This window comes from Columba livia, chromosome 6, assembly GCF_036013475.1.
Source record: "Columba livia isolate bColLiv1 breed racing homer chromosome 6, bColLiv1.pat.W.v2, whole genome shotgun sequence".
In the NCBI taxonomy this organism is placed as follows: Eukaryota; Metazoa; Chordata; class Aves; order Columbiformes; family Columbidae; genus Columba; species Columba livia.
This window is the reverse complement of record NC_088607.1, coordinates 12,644,110-12,669,986: the sequence shown is the minus strand read 5'-3', so window position 1 is coordinate 12,669,986 and position 25,877 is coordinate 12,644,110. Positions and strand designations below refer to the sequence as shown.

General features: G+C 40.7%; 1 protein-coding gene across 2 annotated transcripts in view; it reads left to right on the top strand.

Annotated features, from left to right (window-relative positions):
- SORCS3 (sortilin related VPS10 domain containing receptor 3) overlaps positions 1-25,877 on the top strand; it is a 352,535-nt gene that overhangs the window by 226,073 nt on the left and 100,585 nt on the right. For both annotated transcript variants that reach the window (XM_065067081.1, XM_065067080.1), the window contains one exon: positions 14,392-14,465. In XM_065067081.1, the coding sequence (XP_064923153.1) occupies positions 14,392-14,465 (74 nt within the window). The remainder of the gene's footprint in view (positions 1-14,391; positions 14,466-25,877) is intronic.

Here is a 25,877-nt window from a genome sequence, read left to right as displayed (position 1 = left end):
TCTATAATACAAAATGAGCAAAATTTTATCCTTCCCTCAGCCTTCTACCTTGGGCAGCTCATTTCTGCCAGAGGCTCAGTGATCATAACCTGTCCTAATGTAGATTTGGTAGCATTTTATACTTGCAGTGTTCAAGTGATAGCAGCACATCCAAATAACATGTTAGCAGAATATACTGTACCCGAGGGGACTTTCCTGCTATATAGTAAGAGAACAATAATGTCATCAAAAGTTTTGCTGCCAAAACAGGACTCTGGTTTTGTCTTCCGACTAACACAGCACTTGCTTCAGGCCAGTTGATTTCCTCAAATCTCGGTGCAAGTCCACAAGAGTTATGCACACATACCCAACAGCACAAATGTGACAAAGCTGAAAATTCTGCTGCAAAATTGAGTCCAGTGTTCCCTAGCCAGATGAGTTGTGTGTTTTCTTTAGTCGCAGCACAGAGAATGCTGCTTTATTTTTCCTCTGCAGCCTTTGCTTCCCTTACGAATTATGCTGCAGCATCACTGTTGAACATAGGTTAACTTCAAGAATTAAAGTTACATTGTATCAAGTTTCGTGACTCCTTGACTCTAGTTGTTGCCTTGGACACGGTTTGCGTATTGCTGGATTTTTATGTGGTTTTATTTTTTTCTTCACCCTGCTCCATAAAGTGGATTGAAGGTAGCTAAAGTTTGAATTATAATAAATGGGATAAATTGCCTAAATATAGACACCACAGAATATACAGAAACCTAGAGAGCTGGCAAAAGGGGCTGGATAAGAGTTTTCTTTTTCTGGCATGATCTGCAATTGCAGATTCATTTATTCCAAAGGTACAATTTTCCACTGTTTGATTGTAGGAACCAGCTGATGGATGAATCAGGGATGACAGTGGAAATGGTGTATGCCCAGCAGCCCATGGGGATCCCTGAAACACTCGAGTTTCTCATTTGGTGATTTTCCTGGCAGTGATGCCTCAGTGCAGTGACAGTTTCAGCTACAACTGTCAAGCTAAATTTTCCCTGATGGTGGTTGGTATTTACAATGATGCTGTTCATTTGGGTTTGTCCTGTAAACATCCATATGCTGCCCTTCGTGCCAGCGCGTGGGTGGTATTGTCAGTCTCCCCTGCGTGTTTGGATTGGGATGAACTGAATCCTTGTGAAGTGCAGGGAGGACACTGTCTCTCATCTTCCATGAGACCACTTGCTGTTCAGGTTGAAGGAAAGGCTATTTCCCTAGAGCTTCCTGGATTTGGAACTCCTTCCTACATGTGCCCTCTGGCTTGGTTGTGTGTGTGTAGAGACAGGTACATGTGTAAGCAAGCTCTGTTTTTCCCTTCGGTAGTTGCATGTTGTCTGTGCATGGATTACCAGGGAATCTGGCCAAGAAGGAATTTGGCTAGCGAGAACTAGACTGAATTACACCACAGGATTTGAACAGTGGTATACAAGCAGTACTGGAGGACATCTTCAAGCTCACAGAGCCCCTGGTAGAGTCCAGAGCTGACTGGAGAGCAGGACAATAAAGCTGTAAGGAACTGCAAGTTTATTATGTGTTCAAGCTCATGGAAGCAAGTTTGCTTTAGTACTTAAGGCATCCAATGAATCAAGATATACAGGCCATTTCTTCTTATTATAGGACAGGATATGACAAGCACGCAGTAGTGAGGATGGTGTAAAATAATGAATTGTAGAAGATGGTACAACAACCAGGATGTTTGAGTAGGAGATAATATTCACTAAAGCTGCATTCTCAGCACTACCAGAAGCTGAAGTTTTCTACCTTGTTTTTATAATATTTTTACTCATAGAATTTATTTCACAGTCAGAGTTGTCTTATGGATAGCATCTGTGTTCTCTTTCTGGGGACACAAGACTCCCATTAACTCTGGTGACTCTTTCTCTGGGCTGGTTTGGTCCAGTATCTGGCCTTGGTCCCAGGCAGCACAGAGCATAGGCTGTGTTTGGGACCAAAATTGTCCAAAGAGGGATTTTCCCAGTGCAGGACATGTACACTTCTTAAACAGTGCCCTTTCATCCACTGTAGCTTCCCAGAAACCTTTCAGGATGGCATTGGGGGCATATCCATGACCAAAAGAGTTGGAGGTAGCATGGTGTGTTGTGGCAGCCTGTAAATGCCTGCTGTAAGGCCCAAGAAGCAGAATCCAGCTAGAGTACATCCAGTGAAATGCCAGTTGTGCCATCCTTCCTGACTTACAAATCTCTTAACAGGCAGAGCTGAGATTATAAGCCTTTGGTCCATCTGCAGACTACACTGTCATAAGAAGTAACGGCCACTAGTGACAAAATGGAAGGGAAATTCTTAAAAATTAGTATGTGCAATGCTTGTATTGAACTGTCTTAGGAAGTGTGTCTAGGAAAGTTCTCTAAGCATTAGAAATGTCTGTATGTGCTTTCTCATGCATGCTAGCCTTCAAAGCTTTCAATTTCCTTGATGTTATGTCATTTGTATATACAGGTAGAAAGTTCTGTGCTTCCTTTTTACAATCCCTGGAAAAAATTCTGCACATTCAACTCTTGGAATCTCTCTCTTCTGGTCACTCTTGTTGATTTGCTTTTCCTGACTTCTCTCCAAGTTGTCTGGCACCTGCGCCTCTGATGCATTTCTTGGTTTATGCATCTTTGCCTCAGACTTGGTAAAACTTCTGCCATGGAGAGCAAAATGTTTAGCTGCTCTGCATGCACAGCAGATGGCTCATGAACCTGCTGGGCTGATGTGCTAATGCCACCGAGACAGAGCAAACCCCTCCAGCTTCACAGCTTTGTTATTGTGTGTGCATGGAGGGAGGCTGCAATGGTCTCTGGCAGCAGTGAAGAATGGGGTTAGAGCCAGAAAAATTTCTTCATGGAAAGAGTTGTTGGGCATTGGAACAGGCTGCCCAGGGAAGTGGTTGAGTCACCATCCCTGGAAAAGAAGGACAGAGAGAAGAGAGTTGGAAAAATTAACAATGTTTTACTAATGCTACTAATAAGAATAGAGAAAATAATACAAAATATACAAAACCAATCTTGAAAGTTTCAGCAAGTGCAGAGCCGGCAACCAAAGTCCTGGATTAGACTCTGCAGCCAATCGGAGCTGGATTCAGTCTGTCACTAGGCCTCAGTTTGCAGGGAGGACTAGCAGGGTCCTTTCCTAATGTCGGCCATAAGGAAAAAGGGAAAAGGAGAAAAGGGACAAGATCTTCGTGATCTCCCACTTTTATATGAAGTATTCACGTGAATGGGATGTTATACACAGTTGGTCAGTTTCTTGGTCACTTGTTTCTCGTCGCCCCTCTCACGAGATGTCCATCCGTGCTTATCAATAAGTTTGCATTCCATTGCTGTGTTTACCAAAACATGTGTCTGGTTCTCCAGGAAAATGCAGTTAATATGAAGGCTTTAGCTGACAGGCAAATTCACTAAAAGAGAAACTTGTTTTTAGCAAAACCAGGACAGATGTGGGGCTTAGGGACATCGTTTAGTGGTAGACTTGACAGTGCCAGGTTAACAGTTGGACTTGGTGATTTTAAAGGTCTTTTCCAACCTAAACAGTTCTATGATTCCATTTATTCAGTGTGCAGCCATGAGCTTCCTCAATCGTCAGAAGGTATATATGTTGTGTAGCTCAACCTTTGCCCACCCCGATTTTGGGTGCTTATAATGTTGCACAAAACCCTGCAAGGTGGTATGAAGGTTTTAAGCACCTGTGAAGTTTGTTGCTCTTCATCTGATGAGATAAGAACTGCATGAGGAGTGTGGACACTGACCCTCTGCTGGGGCTGACCCCAAGTGGGAACAGCTTTACTTTGCAGCATTTTCACCTATGTGAGCCAGATTAGTTTCAGGTGTGCATCTGCTCAGTGTCTGCAGGCTGATGGGTCACATAACTTGGGAGCTGCCTTTAGTAACCTCCCTTGCCCATGAAAATCGTGATGAATGGAAAACTGAAGCTGAATTGGGTGGCAGGAGTGTATGTGTGTTAAATAACATACAGTTTAATCTGGAACAAAGTATGTTGCTTTAATTTTTGCCAAAATGACATGTTCTGCTTGAGCCCAAACTAATATTTCTTTCAAGCTATGTGAAACTTCTAACATGGGCAGCAATTACATGTCAGAATAAAATGCTGTTCTGAGTGCTGGTTCAAACCCTTTTCATGAATGCCCATGTATATGCTTTCACAAATGTTGTTTTTTTCCACATAACTCAGTGAAATCTTACAAGAATTTGGAAGGTGTTTTGGTGATGTGCAATCTCTTTCACTGGTCTGAAAAAACACTCTTTCATTAAATCCTGTTCTGAACAATATAGAGGTTACCCTGCAGATAGTGCCAAAGGGTTTATAAAGAAGAGAAGAAGGGCCAGGCATGTGATTGTAGCTTTATGTCCTGCTCTGGCTAATGTCTGAGCCTCTTCTGCTATGCTTGTTTTAGTCTTATGCTCAATAAACATAAAAGATTGTTCTGTAATAGCGACAAATGTACCCATACACTTGCGTTGTAATTAAAGGCATATATCACACAAAAAAAAGCACATTTGAATGAAAAATGTTCCCATTAGACATGTAGTTCCCATTTATTTCCCCTTATTGTTAAACTTTCAGAGTATAAGCAATGAGCAGAGTGTCAGGAGAGGCTTCTAAAGGGGTGCAGTGTGGAGCCCCAGGAGCAAACAAGAGTTTCTTCTTGGGCTGGGAGGACACAGAGCTCCCCATCGGAGGCTGACCTGCATGGCCCCCTTGGCTGTATCCACATGGCTGGTGGATCCAGTTAGCACAGACCTTGGATGAAAAACTGCCTAATGATTTTTAAGCTGAGAAGAAGCTGGGCAAAGGGACCAGCCTGGCTTTGAGGGAGAAACCTCAGCAGCCATTAGAGCTGATTCAGTCTTTTGTCACTGTTAAAGAGCTGATCTCAGGGAAAAAGAGAGTGAAGCAGCAGCTGGGGACAACAGGAGCAGCCTGCAGCCCTCCTCTGGCTGAGCCTACTGGATGCCAGGGGAAGAAATACTGGTAGATATATCTCCTGGTGCACCTTGTAGACCCTGGCAGCAGGAAGAAGCTCGGCCACCTCCATCCCATTCTAATCTCTTCACAGTCTGTGTTGTCCCTGTCTTCCCTGTTCTGCATCCCTGCCCCTTTCTGTGTCTACTCTCACTCTCTGCCCTGCATCAGTGATGTGGGAAAGTAGCCCTCTGCATGGCATGTTACTTGGGAGGGTTTTCTGATGGTGTGTTTGTGTGTTCAGGATTTTTTTGTTTGGTTTTTGTTTTGTTTTTCTTCCCTTTTCATGTCTTCAGTTTTCAGTAAGGCTTGTTAACAAAACACTCATCAGAATTGGGTCAGTGGCAGCATATTGCTCAACTTTAGCCCTGCCCCAGACTGTAGAGCTGATTTTGAAGTGGTTAAAATGTCATAAAGAAAGGAATAAACAAGCAACCAAAAGAGTTAGCCTTCCCACAAAATTGCATTTCTATTTATAGTACCTTTTGTAAGTTGCTAAAGATAAATAATTTAGAAATTATTGAAATGTGTTTTGACTGACCAAAGTGAACACATTTTTTTCCGCAGATTTTTGGTTTAAGAAAAAAAAAGAATGAAAGTAATAATTTGCATCTCAGTTCTGAGCCACTCCAGCATTTCTGGGGTGGGGAGAAAGTAGGAAAAAGAGAGGCTGGTTTTCACCCAGGACTGAAACACACCTTAACTTCTTTAGTGATACTCATTTATGTCACTGCTCCTGTTGCAGCTGTATCCGGACTCCTTGTTTTACTAGAAACCAGTCACGCAGTAGAAAAGCAAAACATACACTATGCTCTCAGCAGAAATGGCAATTTTTTGGATGAGTATGTACCAGTTAGGCTAAAGAGAAATTGAAATGTGAAGGTTTTTGAGTGAACCTTTTTCACCAGTTTAATACACTTTCCTCTTTTTCTTGGAGATGAAGTGAAGAAGCAGAGAGAGGCAAGTCTTGCTTTGAGCATCAGGTTTAAGCAAACTGCACTGCTGTGAGTGAACCCAGCAGATGAAAATATGTTTTTAACTGTAAAAACATGAAACATGACATCAGTACATTAAACCTGCATGGTTTCTTTGTAAGCCAGGTTTGGGCTGAGCTTTGCAATTACAACATGAAGTCAAACATTTCCAAAGTGTTTGGGCTTTGTGCAGAAGATCCCTGACCAATTTCTTACAATAGTGGGATGGAGTCTGAGTTTCTTTTGCCTGAAGACCTACTTTTGCCAGTCAGCGTGTGAAATATTTCAGTGTCAGATTTTCAAGTGTAAAGAGAACTTTCCAGCTTCTGATACTTTTTTTTTTGCTACTTTTTATTTTCTTCTCTGTATGAGTGAGATGATGGAAATGCATTTAGTATTTAATTTCTGTGTAGACCAGTTTCTCATCAAAACTCTTTTCAATGCCCCTGCTGTTCAACACCTGTAGGGAAATCAGGAAATCTGGTGAGTCTCAGATGGGCAGCAGTCTCTGGACATGTTCTTTTTCCATGCCTAAGATAATCTGGCTGAACCATGCTAGAGAAGAACCTTGTGCTGTAATGAGGTCTTTTGATGCAGCCTTTAATCACCTGGAAAGGAAATCAAAGCAGAGAGATAAACCGGTCCATTTGTTTTCATTACAATTACTAGTTTTTACAACCCTGTGTAAACAAAGCCCATAAATATGGTGCTGGTAGACTTCTTTCTCCTAAGCTCAGCTCCACCAGCTGTTACACAAATCTTTTGGCTTGGGAGGCAGGATTTATTTTTAGGTTCTTTAGTGTGAGCTGTCAAGGATGCCTCACCTGAATTCTGATTTCTAGCAGTTTGTGGCAAGAGAAGAGAGTGAGAAACATTTCTTTTCCTTCTCTAAACATCTAGAAGCACTTTCAGACTTCAGATCTTGGTTCCTCTGAAGCCCCAGCAAGTCAAGGTGACAAGGACAGGTATTTCTCTGGGAGGAGGTGGAAGGAACAAGCACAGATTACGTAATTCATCTTGAGTTGGTCATCAACTTGAAGGTGACATAAGTCTTTGTGTCCCCTGCTGGTAGCTGCTTGACACTCCAGAAGTGTCCCCCTGGACTGAGGGGAATGGTGGAAGAGAGGAATCAAAGGAAGGCCCTGAATCTTTCCTTGAATGCAGCCTTTTATTACTGTGAGTAAAGCCCCTTCCATGGCAAGGGTTGCTCCTGACCTGGTTTCAGCCACCCAGTTGCACATGTTAGATGTGAACCTTGTCTTTATTATGCTGCAAGTAACATGTTCTGCCTGACATGAGAACCTGAGAAAGGGGCTGCATAGACCCCACAGCTTGAACATTATACTGGTGCTATAAAAGGGAGGGGTTTCCAGCTGTCCTCAAAAAAAAGAGGGATGGAAGACAGGCAAGGAAGACAGAAGATGTGATATAGAAGTAGGGCGTGTTTCTGCAATACCATGCTATCTTCATGGCTACATCAAATCTGTCTTCTTATCCAATTCTTCTTGATTCTGTTGTTGTTCTTTTGTTCCTCTGCTCTGCTGAGGCTTTGCAGTCTGCTCTGCTGCCAAAGGTACACCATGCCAGTGCTTGAGGGCAACTGATGGCTGCAGGATTCTTGTCGGGGTTCTCCACAAGTAGACTTAGCATGTAGGGTTGTGAGAAAGGAGGAAGACCACAATTTTATGACATCTCAAGTAGAAAAATGAATAAGGGAAAATGGATTGTGTTACAGGTATTGACTGGACATATTTGTGTCAGTCTTAGCTATTTGGCAGTTTACTGTCCCAACTTTAATTTCTTGAGATTTGGGGATCTAATTACTATTTGTATGAATGAGGAGTTATAGGAAGACAGTGTCTTGGGGATTCAGCTGGTGTTGAAAGAATAAGACACCATTTCAAATGATGAAAAAGTAAAACAGAAAAAAAAAACCAAAACAAAACAAAAGAAGGAACACTTCAGCAGCTTGGAATTTCTGTGCTAAATTCAACAAGTGGAGCATGGTGACTAGATGTATCTGACTGTTGGCAGTAGACTTGCAGTGGTTGAGCAGGGGTAGATGTTATTTTAGAGTTGAAAGAAGTAGAAGATAACAGGGAGAAATACAATTATTACTCATATAATTTCACTTGCTGCAGCAGTGCAGACTCCTTTGGTTTGTTGTTCTTGTTACTGGGTTGTTTGGGTTTTTCTGTAAGGGTAATCTTGTTAAATCCTTCCTGTGTCTAATTTCAGGTGTGGAAAAAAGATCTTTCTTTGCAATGGGTGAAATGAGGACCATCCATTTATACTACATGAAATGTTTCTCCTGCAGTACTCAGCTGCTTAGTGTGCCTTTAGAGAAAATGTTGATGTTGTCATCTCCTGAAACATTTTCACTGCCATTCAAATTTGTTGCATATGGTTCTCTTCTTCCATGTGATGGGTCATCTCTGGCAGTTACCAGACATGACTTCTCTGTTCTGTGCTCTCAAGGCTGAAAAGTGTTTTGAGTTTCTCCTCCAGTTCATTTTCCTTCTAGCAATGAACTTTCTGACATGTTAATGGTAGCACCTTCTTCTCCTTTTGTAATTTCATCTGTAACACAGAAGTATAGAGAAAAGGCACATGTTGCAATTTTCTGAGTGGTTTACAACATTTTCTCAGCTTCTGAGCCTCTAATTTTTTCCCAATGATCACGGTCATTTTCCCTCTCTAGAGAAAATCAAAGACTCTGCAACAGACTTGGTTTTCTGAGTTATTCTTTTGCAGACCACTTGTGTGCAGTCCAATTTCCTACAGAAATATTGACCTAATTTTATTTTTCTTCTGTCCCAGTTTGATTTTTTGGCAGGAACCCTCCACACATCTTACAGATTATTTTTTTTTAATTTATTTTTTTCTTCTTCCCCCCACCAGCTCTGCCTGAGAAGGTGCTGGTTTGCTTTTGTGCTTTTCTGGGATCAGAGCCATTTTTCCATGTGCGCAATCCAAGCTGCTGCTTGGGATCGTACTCTTCTGAGGACATGGCAGGCCAGGCTAACCTGCCCCTCCTCTTCCATCATGTTACCATGTGTCAGCTGCTGCCCAGTAATTACAACTGGGCTGACCCTCACCCTGCTTGATTAATACAAATACATCTTTCCATCATCAGCTGGGTGTATTGTCTGGGGGAAGTCTAATTTTGTGTGCAACAAATTAATTGTTTCTTTAAGTACATACAGTCCAGCTGTTTTTCCTCACTTTATCTGACACTATTATTGGCAAGCTCCATATTCACTCCAGGGTTGGCTGGCAGACATGAAACTGTTGAGATTCTCCACACGTTTGCTCAGACCAATAGACCTAATTTCATAGCAATGAAGAGTATATGATTGTATTTGTATGTAAACTTTTAATGTATATTCCTGATGCCCTAATTCTTCTTTTGTGTTTGAGCAAGAAAGTCTATAAATATCAAAGCTCTCTGAATTTCTTTAACCTGTTGTTTATTGTTTCTGAATCTTTACATGACATCTTCAGTGTGACTCTTGCTGTGGTAAAGTGTATCCAGGCTATTGTATGCTTGGCCTTTCTTCAGCTCATGCCCAACTTTCAGTCTTCTACCTGCTTCTCCCAGGAAGAGCAAGCATGTCAACCTGGAAACAGGGGACCTAACATAAAATCCGCATTAACTAAATAATCTGTCTGCAGTGGGGTCACTGTGGACTTATTTTAGTGTCTATGGAGAGAAATGGAGGCTTCTATGGTATGAATAATAAGCAACTTGAGAAGTGTACCATAGTATGTCAAATGCGCTTTAGAAGTGCCTGTTTCAAACTCGTTTCTTGCCTATATAAAAATGACCCTTGGTGTCTAGTTCAGATATGGATGACTAACATCAGGGGTTGAATCTCTTCTTGTAGTTTCCATGTTTTTCCTTCATTTCTTGTTCTTCTCCCCTCTCTCCAGAAGTGGAGTTCAAGCAGGCCAGTTTCTCACACTGCTCCAGTTCTAAGAACCTTGACATCTTGAGAAAAGTCATCCTTTTGTTTTTTTTTTTTTTGTTTTTTGTTTTTTTTTTTTTTTGCTAGTTCTCATTTGCAAAATAAAACACCCCAAACAGATTACCCCAGGTCCAAACAGGATCATCCAAGCAAGCCAGCAGGATGTGTCACCTTTAGAGTTTGTATTGAAGAATTGCAAAAGCATGGAGACATTTCTCACATGGAACACTGTATGTGCATTTGTGTGTCTATCACTCCTTCCTTTCGAGCTCTGTAGTTCTGTCTGTGTTTCTGGTGTGTTGCACATGTTCATGGCATAGAGTCTGACAGCAGGGATAAAACTGCTTCTTTAAGGGGCTTGCTGCTTATCTCAGAAACAATGTCAGTGTTAAATGCTGCGGGTGTTCTTAGAATTTGAAGCAGCAGCATTCTGTCTGTGTTATGTAGTATCCTTGTGATTCAGAGTTGTGCTTGTGAGCAAGACAAGTATGAGTTAAGGTTCTGACCTGTAGTGAAATAAAGTTGTTTATCACCTGGTCTGCCAGGGTCTTTCCTTGAACAGATTGTGTATTCTTGGTAAAGCACAGGTCTGTGTTGGTGTTTGTGATATGTCTGATGCTACAATCCTTGAGTGTGGAGCATTGTGATGCTGTTTAGATAAACACTTGCTCTTTACCTTCTTGATGGATGGCCTTTTCATTTTATTTAATCATGTGTCTGACTAGGCTTCTGAACATAAGCAGATTTTCCCCAGTGCTCAGTACCCATTTTCAAAGGCTGTGCCCGTACTGCTGAGCTCAACGCCAGATGGGAAAGCAAAGCTGCTCTTGGATCCTGCTAATGTGATTGACCAGCCTGATACTTTCAGGGAAATACTTTACTTGCTTCATCAGACCTGAAAGCACATTAAAAGTTATCTTTTTGTGACATGCAATGCTAGCCACTTCACCTTCCTGAATCCCATCTGCCCTGTGGCAGCGTTGCATGCCAGTCTGTGGGCAAGCAGAAATTCTGGGGTCATGCCTAGTAAAAACCCTTGTTGTATGCTGCAAGGGTAGATGAGGTTCATAAGTGTCATTCAGGTGGGCTCAGTGGGGAATTTGAACATTGTATGTTTGTTCTCAAAAGCACCTGGGCTTTCAGGAGGCCCCAGGCCCTGTCTGCTCAAATAGGTGCAGAGGTTACTGGGATCAGCTGAGTGCTGTGTTTACTGAAGTACCTCCGTGGCAGATGCAGGATTCTGAGTTTATTTTCATGTTAAAAACTGAGTTTTATCACCCTTGCCTTGAGTCAGGACTTTGTTCTGGTTTTGAATACTGTTTCTGAATTGCTCCTTAGTCAAGCCCTCTGCATGCTAAGGCGCAAGACCAACCCATATAAACATAAAGACCTTGAACAGTCTTAATTTTTCATTCATCAGAGTAGGTCAAATAACACAAGGGAGTTGCAGAAAGGGTGTACCATTTCAGTACATCCTCATGGTACCCTGAAGTCCATTCCTCCTAACCCAGCGTGTTGGAGTGCTCTGGAAGGTGGAAATGCCAGAGATTACTTACCGCTAAAGAGCCAGAACAGAGCTTTAAAAAGGGAAAAACTTGGCACCAACATTCCTCATTTCTTTCCATTGCTTAGTATTCAGCTTTAGAAGAAATTAATCTCTATTGAAATCTGCTGTACTTGCCATTAAATTTGTTGTCTCCTCTAAAAGCATCTCTTCTCCCATGAAGGAAGATGAACAGAAAGTGTATATGTATATATATTCAATTTTAATGCATACTAGAAAGCTCTTTATTGTATGCTTTATTTAGTAATTCAACATTAACCTTTACATTCAGATCTGTAAATAATACTGTAAAAGTGAACTGGGCCAGAGAGACCTTTCAGGAATTTGTTCTGTCATACAGCTTTAAGACTCAATCATTGGTTAAAATTCAAACTGGATGCCTAGAATAAGTAGGTGAATAAATAAATAAAAGTTCTTGAATAATATCCTCCTTATCTCTTTATCTGAAATTGCCTAAAGGCTGCAAGTTCAATTTAATCCTTCTACCATCAGTCAGTCTGAGCTTTAACAGAAAGAAGTGGAGGGAAAAAAATACTCAGTAGCTGGTGTCTGGTTTTTAACTTGCTAGAGAGAAGGATGCTCCCTGAACAAGACAATATGGGAGAGAGGAGTAGTTAGAAAGAGATTGTGCTTCATGCCACTGAGCTACATGTAGCTACTGCTGTCATGCAGTTGCAAAAGAAAAGGAAGTGCTGGGGGCAAAAGACAAAAGAGAATCTAAGGAAATGGATGTATTTTGCTAATCCTTTCCTCTCATGGTGGGGATGTTTAATCCCCAGCAGAACACAGTAAGGACACCAGTCCCACTTGCACTTGCTTGTGAACAGGAGCTAATGGCAGCAAAGGTGCGTGGAGCTGGTGATTTGTGCAGCACAGTGGCTCAGCCTACAAGTCAGGAAACAAAGAGGAGAGAGCCAAGTTGTCTGATGCAACTGATGCAACTCAGTCTGTGTGCAGAGGTTCTTGCATGTGTAAAACCATGTCAAATGATTCAAGGAATATGCTGGCAGGCACCATGCTAATGTCAAGGCAGACTTGTAGTGCTATAGAGGTTTGACTCTTGGAGTGTGGATTTTCAATTATTGTTTCTAAAAATCTGATGTTCCTTCAGAAGGAAGGATGTGATGGTATTTGGATAAACATTTGCTGTTTACCTTCTTGATGTACAGCTTTGATGTTGATTTCATAAGCCTAACCTTGAATTTGGAGAAGGTATTTTCTTTTTCTGGCTCCTTTAAGTAAAAAAAAAAAAAAAAGATAAGCAATGTTTCATTTTGTATCTTTGGAGAATTCCTTTTGGGGCAGAGGCTTTTCTACGGTATTTTTTTCAGAATATTAATGTGAATGGTTGACTGTAAAAACAGAGGAAGCCCACATAACGTGGGCTTTTAGTGCAGTACCTTACCTTATCTAGTGACAGTGCCAAAGAAATATGGCCAAATCGTAATATTCTGATCTCCTGAAGAACATGGGGAAGAAAATCTTTCCCATATTTCTTACCACAAGCCCAGTGATGTTGGTTGGAATAAAGTCTATATACTTGGAGCCTACTTTGACATGAGGATTGGAGGATGCCTGCTTCCATCCCTTTTCCCCTGATGTGCTTTTTTCACTGGCAGATAGAGCTGTCATTGGCAGAAATTGCACTTTCCATTAGCATATATGCAAAGGACTGATTCTTTTGTCTTTGTACATACCAGTTGCATTAGATCCTTGATGGGGTCTGATTTCAGTTTTTGAGTTTCCTTCTGCTAGCTATAAAGTGGTTTGGTTGTGTAGTTGAGTACAAACATAGTAAGAATTAACCAGCTACCTCAGCTCAAACAACCCTTTCCAGTCACCTTTGTAAATTGTTCTGTGGTCCAGCTCTGTTGTGGCTGCTGGATCTCTGTGGTCAAAGATACTGCCCATTCAAGAAACTTTAGCGTTCAGTGCGAGCATACGTAGTTTATCTTCCCAGACACACTTAGCCATCCATCATAGCTGTGCCGTAGGTTGTGAACCCTTCTAATCTGAACGTGGTGCTGCCTCCGATTTGTAAATCCAGTTACTCCAAATCAAATCAAATGCAGAACCTTTACTCAAATTATATTGTTTTCCCATTAAGGACCTGAATTTGGATATTTCTCAGCTCTGTTATCTACCTCCTTAGACTGCAATCAATCCTTATTTAATTGAGCCAGAATTTATTTCAGATGAAATGTATTTGAAATCATGTTCAAAACACTGCCTGCTATTTATTTGTCTATGATCTAGTTGTAAAGCAGAGTGGTTAAGTTTCAAAGTGTATTTTTTTCTGAAGAGCCAAACTTGCCTAAAGTTAGAGAAAAGGAGCTTATGTATGCTTTGTTTATGACTGAGTGGATTGTGGGTAATAAATCAATCATATGGAGAATGGTGCTTGTGGTACTAAGCCCAATGTATATGAAGCAAACTTATGTGGGAGACTTAGTGTGGAGTTGCATGGAAATTTGGTTACATTACAGCTGCACCATTTTTTAGCCAGGAAGACTCAAAATGATTGTTAGATGGAAAATTTGGCTTTCAAGAAGAACCACTTCACTATCTTTAACTAATGAGCAGATTGATTTCTAACTTATCTCAAAATTTAGACCTCGTTCAGAACATAGAAGTTATAAATTAGGAGCAATTTCCTTTTCTTTCCCACACAGAAGAGAGTTATAATCCATAACATAAAAGTGAATCGCAGCATTACTTTGAATATAGTCACTACCTACCACATCATAGTCGTGTTAACTGATCTGTCTTTCATTGTATTTAATGTTAGGAATTTCCATGTCATCAATCACTTGCTTCCTGTAGGGCTGAAAAAGCAGTAGTCCTTACTCTTCTTCCTCAAAGTTTATATTTCTCTTCTCTCTCTGTCTTTCAGCTGTACAGCTCAATGGACTTTGGAAGAAAATGGCAGCTCATGCATGAGCGCGTCACTCCAAACAGGTTTTACTGGTGAGTTACGCCCTTGGGCTTTGCTGACTTTGGGCAGGTTATGGAGGGGAGAAGGGCATCTAACGTGAAGGGTTTGACTGCTTTATCTGAACACTAAGTATGCCCTTGGTTTTGGTCATCATCAACGTCAGATGCTCAATCCATAGTATATATCTTGCAGTTCTATAGCTGAATGTCTCCATGTTTGTAGCTCTTTCTTATGTGATGACAGTGGTGTCTTGTAGAGACAAGTACGAGTCTTTTGGTAACTGCAAATCTCCTGCTTACCTATGTACAGTAACACAGAGAAACTGCCCAGTGCTTCAGTGACAAAACTATGATCATTAGACCTATTTTCCAACCCTTCTGAGAGCTACATTACCCACAAAACAACCTTTGTGCAGAGCCAGCCACTCTGACCAGTCTCTTTATGCAACCATTGGGAGAAAGGAAGAACCAAACTCTGCTTTGAATCACTCTCTGAGGAGCCAGTTTCTTCCTACTGAAAGCCCAGGATCTGCAAGCGGTTGCTGAAAATCTGCTTTGTGACTATCTTCCTTTCCATTTCCCAAGTGTCAGCCTCCAAAACTGGGAGTGTCTTCAAAAAGATATTATTAAACTAGTTTAGTTCTTGTTTCCAAGCTCCTCCATTCCAGATGCCATTTTTCCAAAATTCTCTTTACCGTGTGAAGGCCCAAGAATTTAATTTAGTGAGAAAGAGAAAATTGAGTACTAGTCTTCTGTAGTTGAATCTAGGATTTGGGGCTTGAATCAGATTCTTAATGCTTTACTACATGCCAGAAGATGGAGTGTTTATGTGAACACGTAGAATTGCTGATTTACAGAATCTGTGGATAATTGAAGAAGTACCTAGTCCTTAAGTCCAAAAAAGATGGTAATATTAAGAAACCACAGGCTCCTATTTTTAAGAGTCAAAACTTAAAAGGACTTGGAGGAATTTACTCCTAATTGCAAACATGAGATATATCTATATATCTATAGATATATAACTTAGAGTCCAATTCTGATAGAAATTCTTGCACATCATTAAAAATATGTGGAATCCAGGTCTAAAATATCTGTAGATTGAATTTTCGATATTTCCACACCTTGCAGTGGAGACATATAATATTCCTAGTATTTTCAAATTGTCTAAGTCATTCTGCAAATCTCTCTAAACAGCTTTAGAGTCCCACATTTAAAATGTGGCTTTTTGGCACTAAGCCTGGAGATTTCCTTCAGTGTGCCTGTGGATTTTGGACAGTTTAAGGAGGTTTTTGGACATCTAGGAGAGGAAGAGGTGATGGTCACCTGCAAAATGCATCAAAGATCTAGAACCATGTCTGACCATGTCACTGTTTCACATTTCCATAGTGAAGGAAATGTGGTTATGTTCTCCTGGTTCTGGTGGTGGATTGTTGATTGATTTAATTATCCAAAATCCTTTGAGTTCACTGTTCGTCCCAGATGCATGTCGCAGAGGTGAGTGTAGATCCTCTCCAGGTGTGTCCTTCTGTGGAGCAGAATAGCTGTTTCCATGGGATAATTGTACCCTACCCTTCAAATAGTGCAGTTGAGCTTAGGGGGGAGACTTTCTTGGAGAATAAAGTGCAAGGGCTGAGCTGACTTGGAACAAAGCGTAATCTCTTTCTGAAGGAAAGGCTCTGTTGTTGTGGTTTGTTTTTTACTTTACTGTAATAATGGTTAGTGGAAATTGCCTGGTTTTGTATGTTCATTTGACACCCAAACCTGTAGATTGTTTTCAACAACCTACCTCATTTTTCATACAGCCTTTTGGCTGCACAGTTTGAATGCTGCTTTTAACACTGCATTATATAAAGCCTCTGTTTCAAGTGTCTCTTTCTCTTAGAAAATGTGGAAGTCTTCTATAGTTAAAACTTGTATGGCATAGACCTAAAAATCTTTATTCCACTCAGAAACAGTACAATCCCACTGACAATAAACTTGCCAAGAGAGTGAATTAGGTTTTTCCCAGAGTGAGAGAGATTTCTACCAATTCGTAGTGCAGGGGTCAGAGATGTTGAAATTTTGGAACATAATAACTCCCCTTAGCTGTCTGATTCCTTTTTTTTTTTTTTTTTTTTTTTTTTATTATTACTATTTTTTTTTCTTTCTTTCTTTTTAAAGCTGCAGACTGTGATGGCTTACAAGTTCTGACCTGTGAGATGTGTACAGAAAAAGAAATGCAAGGAGAACACTTTAGCCTTGGGAATTTTCTGTTTTCTTTTTATTAAGCTATGAAAGAGGGAGAAAGTAGGTATAGCTATGTTTCAGAGGGACATGAGGCACTACTCTGTGGAATTAATCACCTTATCAAATACTACATTATCGAACCTCTTAATTAAAACTTCCAGGAAAGGTGATATAGTAACAAAAGGGAGATGCAAAAATCTGAAGTGAGCTGCTTGTTTGTGTTGCTCTGCGTTATTTATTAGCAGGGGCTCAAGTAAGCATCCTTCATCAAATGGCAAAGTCTTCATCTGATCTGAATGCATCTGGCCTTATCTGGGGCAGCCTTTGTCTATTTTTTTTTTTTTCTTCAAAGCACGACTTTCATCTCTCAGGCTGTTGTGACTGGGTTTGTGAAGACTATAATCTTCACCTGGTTCATGGGATCAGTCAGCCTGACAGGGAGAGGTCTTACTTTTCTCTCTGAGACCTTTCCAAATAATTATACCTTCCCTGAGAGAGCTCCAGATATAGAGTCTTTAAAGCCATGAGAAAATTACAATTGCATCAGAACTCTTGAGATGCGAATTTTCACTCAGCAGAGTAAGAAAGACCTATCTGGTAGTCATCATGGACACACAGGTCACTCTGTACATTTTACTATAGCTCTGGCAGGCAGCATCTGTTATGGATCCTCACCAGTCAAAAATGAAGTCCTAAGCTCTCAACCTGATCTGTGGCTTTGTATCCTGGCTCTTGCTTTCAACTCCTTTCCTTAGTCCCAGATTTTGGTGCCAATCACTGGTTTGTAGTTTTGTATTCTCCTCCTGTATGGATGTCACATGTCCCACAGTTAGGGGACATTTATCCTCAGTTCCTGTGGCCAGCTGAAAGTTTATGCATGAGCTGAGATTCACTTCATAGTTGTAAAAACTAGGATCTGAGATCTCTACTTCTGTAGTAGTGATTCATTTGTTAACAACACCCACTGATGGCAGTGGCAGAGCTTGAACAGAATGTGTTAGTTGATGTGAGTACAGGCATCCAAATTTGGCTCCCCTGTGCCTTGGCCTCAGAGATTTTAATAACTTAGGATCCTGTAAGGCTGGAAATAGGAACTTACACTAATGTGATACAGAAATTCCCAGATCACTCATCACTCTGAAATTACACAAGATAACTGGAACCGGCATGGGTGCAAAGTTTGTTAAAGAACTACTCAATGTTCTTTCCTTTTAAAACACATTTCTCCAGTTCCCTCTGGGCCCTGTTTATTTTCTCTCACTATAACTTAGACACCTGTGCTATCATGTGGAGGGATATAAAAAATGCAGTCCGTATTTTATACTGTAAGAAATGTTGGGGAAGCTGCCTTGTCTGTAAAACACATGGTGTGTTCTGTGCTGACTATTTCTGTTTCTGTTCAGATAAGAACTCAAAGCACTTGAATTGTCCTTAAATTGCTTTACTGCCTCTGCCTTTACCTGTGCTGGGACAATGGGACTAAGCAGGTGGGCAAGACGATTGATGAAGCATTCACCAAACCTTGTTCAGCACTTTGCTGGACCACAGCTTTTCCATGCCATCTTGGGTGTCTCAAGCTGACTTTGCCTTCTTAGCTCCTAGACTGAAATAGGAAAAAATTTCTTTTCCTTGTTGGATGTAGTGGGTGAGGTACTCGAATATTGTGATACCAGGTACTACAGCAGTGGATTAAGAACACTGAAGGGTACTAGAGAGTTAAAAGATGTTTTCATGTTATATGAAGACCTTTTATAATCTTATGGCTTACTTCTTTTAAAGGTGGAGTTCCACAAGGTGACCTGTGTTTTCTGGTTTTATCAGCTAAACAGTTGTGAATATCATCCCTGGTTCATCTGCCTATGTTTGCAGAGCAGACACAGGGAACACCATCCTGTGCAGAGGACAGAGCTGTACTCTTTGGGACACCCATCCTCTTTTTTCAGGTCTCCCCAGGCTGCTCTTTGCTGGAGCGCTCATTCACGTTTCCTGCCTCCCATCATCACTGGGGAATATGAAGTGCTGGATGTGGGACCGGTTTCCTTTTTTTTTTTTTGCCTGGTATACCTAGACAATTATGCTTTTCTCATTTTAAATTTATTTTTTTTAAACATGCTTTCTAGGATTTGGGGTGATTCTGTCAAAGCCTGGGAGAGGGAACAGTGGGGAGTACCCATTTGTGTGGAAGAGAGGAAGAGATCTGCAAAGCATTTCTGATGACCTTGGGGATATTTGGAGCACTGAAGTCAGTGCCCAGGATGATCCTAAATAGTAAAAGACACTGAAATAGACACTAGTGATGAAAGCTGGGCAGGAAACACCAACAAAGAAGAAGGAAAAACAACACAAGGAGGAAAACAGGATGCTCCCTAGTCTGCTTCGAGGAGCAGCGTTTAAATCCGCAAATGGGAAAAATGTGGTGTAATGAGCATTTCTCCAATACACTGCTGATTCTTGCACTGAGTGTGCCCAAAATTTTATTTTTTCTTTTTCTGTGATGACAAACTAGATTTCTGGTTGGTTTGGTATCCATGAATGCCAGCCACAATTGTTTTTAACTCCAAGGATTAAAAAGTGGGAGAAAGGAATAGGCTGTGGATCCACTTAGACGATGCTTTGGAGTTACAACTTTTCTGCCACAGTTCTTTGAGACACAAGCCTCAAATTTTGTCTCTGGAGGGCAAGATTTTTGGTCCTTTTTGACATGATTTTGGATAGGAACAGTGACAACATGTAGCCAGTGTATTTCTACTTATTTGCAGCTTGAGTTTCATGAAGACTATAACAGAGGCTGGTTTGAATATCTGAGAGTAATGAGCAGATGATAAGAGATTTACCTCAGTGTTTCAAGAGGTTGTGATCTGGGTTAGGATCTGAAGTTGGACAGAGGTTTGTGTCTGTTTTTATTTCCTTATCTCTGTGACAGCACTGATATTTCCTAATCTTGGTGCCCATTTGGGTCCACACAGGCTGTTTCAGCAGCAGTTCCATAAGTGACCTTTGGATGCAACTAAGGTTACCTTTACTTTGACTAGTTTGCCAGCAATGAGGTGGTTAGTCAAATGTGTGCCTGTCTCTCCTGTAAATCCCACTAATAATTAACTACCAGATGGTGTCATTGGATGGTGCTGGGGAAACAGCGCCTGATTTTTTAAAGCCAAGTTTAGTGTTAAGAAAACATACTCTTGTAAATGTCAAATTGTCTGTTAAGTAATCCTGCACTAGAGTTTTTCAGAATTAAAACCATACTGTACATGGAGCTGTGGATAAAAGGAATAATTCCAGTTTAGCAGCCATGGCTAGTACCACCTATAGATAGCATCATCGAGGCATATAGCCAGTGGCTATTCACACAGTCTGCACATGAATAGCTGAACAGGCGCCTATTAGTGGAGGCTCCTGTGGGCTAATGACTCATTTGCCTGTGTTAAGGGACTTGCTTCCTGTGCCCTGTGGATGAGAACACGCGGGAAAAGTTTTTCTCCCAGAGGGTAGTGCTGACATAAATCTGGAATGTGTTACTCAGGCCACCACAACCATGAACTGTATTAGGCTGAAGACAAAATTTTCAGATTCTAGCCTCAAGCTCTGTAATAAGAGTGCAGAAGAGATGAGACCTTCTTAAAAGGTCTTGGCATATATTGAAAGATTTCCTTGCAAGGTCACATTACTTAATTAAAGATCACAAGACCATGGTGATAATAAGACCAATTTCATTTTCTGCAAGTGGGGAAACTGTGAGGTTAGGGATTTTCTTTTCATTTTGTGTGCCTACAATTAATGCAATTGGCAGTATAGATATTTTATGTTTCCAAACATTAGGTCATAGCTGACTAGCTTGTGATTACATGGTAACTCAGTGGCAGAGATAGAAATAGAATCTGGATATAGAGTTGGATACTTTTTATTGGCTGAAATAGTGTTTATTTTTGATGAAAAAGTTTCAAGTCAATGAAGATATTTTAGAACTCCCGTCAACATTATCCAAATATTTATCTCAAAATTAAACAAAGGAACATCCTGAAATGGTTGGGGTTTTTTAAATGTTTTTTGAAGTGATTTTTAAATTAGAATAAAACCACATATTACAATATATGAGCTTTTAAAATTAAAGTAGGGAAAGAGTGCAGTCTGAAACAAAGTGTTTGGATAAAGTCAACATAGAGACATCTATTTCCATTTTGCCCTGTTGTGATGCAAACCAGATATTAGTCCATAATATCCAAGTTAGACGTTCAGTAAGATTATCATACTTCTTCATAAATGTGATCAGTAGTATACAAGATTGACCAACAAAGTTTGAGAAACCTTTGTGAGACTTATATTTTGCTTTTGTCCATGGGCATATTTTTTTCCTAAACTTAAATGCTATCCTGTTTTTCAACTATAGATTGCTAAGTATTCTTCCAGGGATGCTGTGATAGATTTCAAGGATATCTAAGAGTGAAGAATCCTAAATGACCCTAAGAAAAGGAATATCCTTCACTTTCTGTCTCTGGGAAACCCTGTAGGACTGTGTTATAGAGGCTGCATAGAGCTCACCTGTTCTGTTTGTACCTACAGTTAGTCCAATGTTCAGCCTACCATTCCCATTTTTGAGCACAGTTCATGTTGTTTGTTTTTTTAGTGGTGTGTGTGTTTGTTGCGGTTGGTTGGGGTTTTTGTTTGGTTTTTTTTTCTTCTTTTTTGGGGGGGTGGTTTGTTTGCTTGCTGTTTGTTTTGTTTGTTTGTTTGTTTTTTTTAAACTGCTTTATGAGAGTTTGGCACAAATAGTTGGATCTGGGAAAACATCTTTGTAGAAGGTGGCAAAACCCCCTAATATAATACTGGAGGAGTAATGCAGAATATTTTCTAGTTTACTTGGGACTAAAAGCAAAGATATTTGGGTTTCTGGTGTATATTTACACTTTTTGCTGACTAATGGCTTCATATTACAAAGGAAATTCGATACAACTAATCTCTGTCCTGTGAATTTAAGCTCTAAGTAGTAGCTGATATGTTGAAAGAACTCCTAAATGATGTTCATTGCTTGACTTTGCTGTTGTGTGATGCTCCTCTCCTTACTGCCTGCTTTCCTGGGAAAATAAGCATTTGACTATTTTAGAGAGTCCTGCAGATGCCAAGCTATTAGGCTCCCTGGGTTTAAAGTTCTATTAGGAAGACAAAAGAAAAGCATACTGGCTACAAGGAGTATGTGTGATCGTGAAGGGTAATATAATTTAGCATGCTTGAAATTCCCCTTTAAAACCAGTGAGCTACGTAATAAATGAACCAGAAGAAAAGAGCCAAATGACAGAAAACTCACATTTCTTATTCCACCTCTGAAATTCTGGTTAATATCACAGCCAGAACAAGTTCTTTCATTGACCCATTGAATATACCCTATGGGAGGGCAATTTTGGAATAAGTTGCCTTTTGGGAATTTTTGTTTTCTAACCTCCTTTTTCTTGAGAAACACAGCATATCTTGCAGAAGGAGGGATTACCTCTTCTCCCCTAATGTAAGTGTGGATGTCCTTACATAAATCCTATCTAGTTTTAGAATTTGTGATTTTAGTACAATTTGTGATGTTAGTCATATTTATGACTTCGATGTACTGTGGCTGGCAGTGGTTTTAAAATTTTTTTGAAGACTGGAACAATACAGGTTGAAACTTTTCTGTTCATTGGTTTTTAAATTTAATGCTTACCACTAAATGTCACATATTGTACTGCAGTTAGGGCTTTCAGTCATCAAAAAACCTTTTGCTTTGGTCTCTCATCTGTCAGGTTTCCTTATGTCCTGGGGGCCAGTCACTTCTCCCATTTTCACCCTGGCTAATCTTGGCTCACTTTGTAATCCCCCTCACTCTTTTGTGACTACATGTCTGAGACTGGAGCAAACCAGATAAACCACTAGCAAGAAAGATCTAAGTAGGAATTTGTTGAATATTTCATAGAATCATAGAATGTCCTGAGTTGGAAGGGACCCACAAGAATCAATTAGTCCAACTCCTGTCCTTGCATAGGACAGCCCAAAAGATCATACTCTGAGGGGGTTGTCCAATCGCTTCTTGAACACTGTAAGGCTGTGACATCCTCCCTGGGGAGCCTGTTCCAGTGCTCCAGCACCCTCTGGGTGAAGAACCTTTTCTTAATGTCCAACCTAAACCTCCCCTGGCATGTTTTCCTGCTGTTCCTTCAGGTCCTATCACTGGTCGCCTAAGAGATCAGCGCCTGTCCCTCCTCCTTCCCTTGTGAGGAAGCTGTAGACCATGACGAGGTCTCTCAGTCTCCTCTTCTCCAGGCTGAAGAAACCAAGTGACTTTAGCTCCTCTTCATATGGCTTCCACTCTAAACCCCTCACCAATTTCTCCCAATTAAGATTGATCCCTGGACTGGATCTGAATGCCATGTCTACCTGAACAGTGCATGGGGGAAGGACCTGTTTCCTTTCTCATGCAACAGGGGTGAGAACTCCAGCCTTCATTGCAGTGTTTCACAGGCCAATGTTGGAAGCTTAAATGCTGTACCGCAGATCGATGCAGCCTGCCTGGGCTGACTTCATCCTGTCTCTCCTATTGGACGTGAACTCAAACACAAATTAATTTCAACCTGTCAGTAACAGTCCCAGAGTAATTCTTTGTGATACTTTGTAGGAAGAAGTGATGAAAGCCAGCCCTCTAATTAATATATTTAATATTGCATCTCTCTGAGGCATATGGGGATTTCCCATACTGTGATAGCTTGGCAAAGCTAATGAAAAGCTAGGCTGCCAGGCTGCCAGTAGTATCATATTTTGTGCTGTCTGGCTAGTAAGGAATATTCTCCCACTTTTTTTATTTTTGTGTGTGTGGAATTTGCCTTAAGTTTTGGCGTTTGTTCTGTAGCATGCTAATCTCTGTTTCTGCACAAATGGGCAAATTTTCATTGTGGAAGAGAACCCTTCTTGCTCTTAGATGACTTGCAGAGAAATCTTTGTGACTTGTTTTAACTCACCACTTTTCTGAGAAGTTGAGGAACGACATTTTCACATCCTCTGATTGTGGACATAATTTTCCAGCCATTTCACTCAGTGGCAAAACACATGCTGACCTCAGGGAGCCGAGCCTGGCTGCTGCCCCAGACCTCATCCCCGATGGCCCACTTGGATTTCCAGCTTTGTGTGGGTTCTTATAGCTCTTATTTCTTTACAGCAGGTGGGGCTGGAAGCATTCTTGCATTGGAGAAAGTTGTAATCAGATGGGGAATTTATCCTCACTATGTACATCAATATTATCAGGGACTGGTTTTGCTTGAAACTCAATTTTCAGTCATACCTCAAAGCTCTTTGGGTAGATTTTCTCAAGAAGAATCAGAAGAGGACCAGATAAATTCTAGTTCATTTTCCTGAACTGACTTCAGCCTCTGAGCCTTTGTAAGTTTGCCTGCCATTAAGTTGAACAAAAACAGTTGTTTCATTTAACAGAAGGAGCCGAACCTGTGCTCTGCAGAAAGAACAGTCTTATCATGGCAAACCAGACAAGATGTTTCTGCATTCATTTAAACGTGAGCCATTTGTGTCACTCAATAACATCCATTAAAGATAAGAAGGTCCCTCTTTATGCCTTCTGCCTGTTGAAAATTAACAAACTCTCTTAAAACGACAGTTCATCAGTGGTTATATGAGGCAGAATTCATTCTCGGCAAGAGAAGAAATTGAAACTCCCATCCTTTCGTTCCCGGGCATTCCCCTGAGCCTCCTCTATAGAATGAGAAGAGTTTAATTTGCTATTGTTAAGCATAGTGAGCACGAAGCTACACCAGAACCTGAGTGGGAAGGAGTATCTTATTAGCTGCACTACAGGTTCTTTTAAATAATGTTGATTCAGTAACTTGTCTCTTGCTGATCATATATAGAATGAGGATGAGAAGCCAGTAAGTGAGGCTGTTTTACTTGCATATTTGGAGTGAGCTAATTGGAATAGGAGCTAGCGGTGGCTACCATAGCTCTGTAATTATCTTGCAGATAATTGTCCTCCATTGGACAGAAGGCAATGAAAATGGGATGTAGACACATTTCCATGTTTAGCAAAATACCAGGAGTTGTGCAGCTGAGTTTAAGTGGGAGAAACATACTGACCTGTGACTGCCAACAAGGACTGAGGAAATAATATCAATAAGCAGTACCTATACACTTCAGAGCTCAATGCTGTAGATCTGAGTTTTCTCCCATAGGACAAAATCCTGCTATTTTTGGGGGAAAAAAACAAACAAACAAAACAAAACAAAAACAAAACAAAAAAAAACCAGAAAATTCTGTCAGGTTTTTAACCAAAGGTTACAGAAAGATTCTTAGGGTTTGCTCACAATATTTTGAATTTTCAGGTTTTGATTGAAAATCTTTGAGGGAAGGAGACATGCTCCATTATAATACTGATTTTAGGGGAAATCTGAAAAAGTGGCTCCCTAAAGCCATTTCTGGATCTGCTGTAGTTTCTCTAGAATTCTTAGAATTCTTTTTTTTTTTTTTTTTGTTCCCTCCTACAAGTCATTAGATTTGAACAGTCCACTGACACTTCGGAATTTGCCTTGAGGCTCGAAAACAGCAGAGTATTACTTTTCATTCAGCCTTGTACTTTTATTTCCTTTTATTGCTCACCTATAACAACAGATTAAGAACCTAACAAAGAGAAGCTCTTGATTCACCTACTGCTTGACCATACATCTTTACTTCTTGACATGTGGGCAGCACAAACCCCTGTTGCAGCACTCTGCCCTGAGCTTGCTTACTTGAAAAGGGTGATGCTTTGCCATTGTGAAGAACTGTGACTGCTTGTGGTGCTCAACCTCCTTGGGCAGCCTGTCTCCGTATAGTTGGTGCATCCATCTGACTTGAAGCAAAGGAACCCACTAAAGCTCTGTGGTTTCTCTGGTCACTTCTGCTGCAGTGTCACTCTTCCACTGATGGAGAGACCTGCAAGTGGCTGTGGCCATTTTATTCATCTCCTTTCCATTCTGTGAGGATGTTTCGTTTTTTGAATGCAAACCTGTCATGTCATCAGACACATGGTGATCTGCAGACCTCCCGTCACTGTTGCTTTTACCCATCATAGCCATGCAGACTTGCCATTTCTACAGACAGAGCTTGTTTTGCATGTCTGTCTGCTGCCAAAATCCTTTTTGTTTCCTGCTTATGTCTTTTCCTCTTGTGGATGTTGGGACAAATGAGCATCTCACTCTCAGTGGCTAATTGAGTACACTT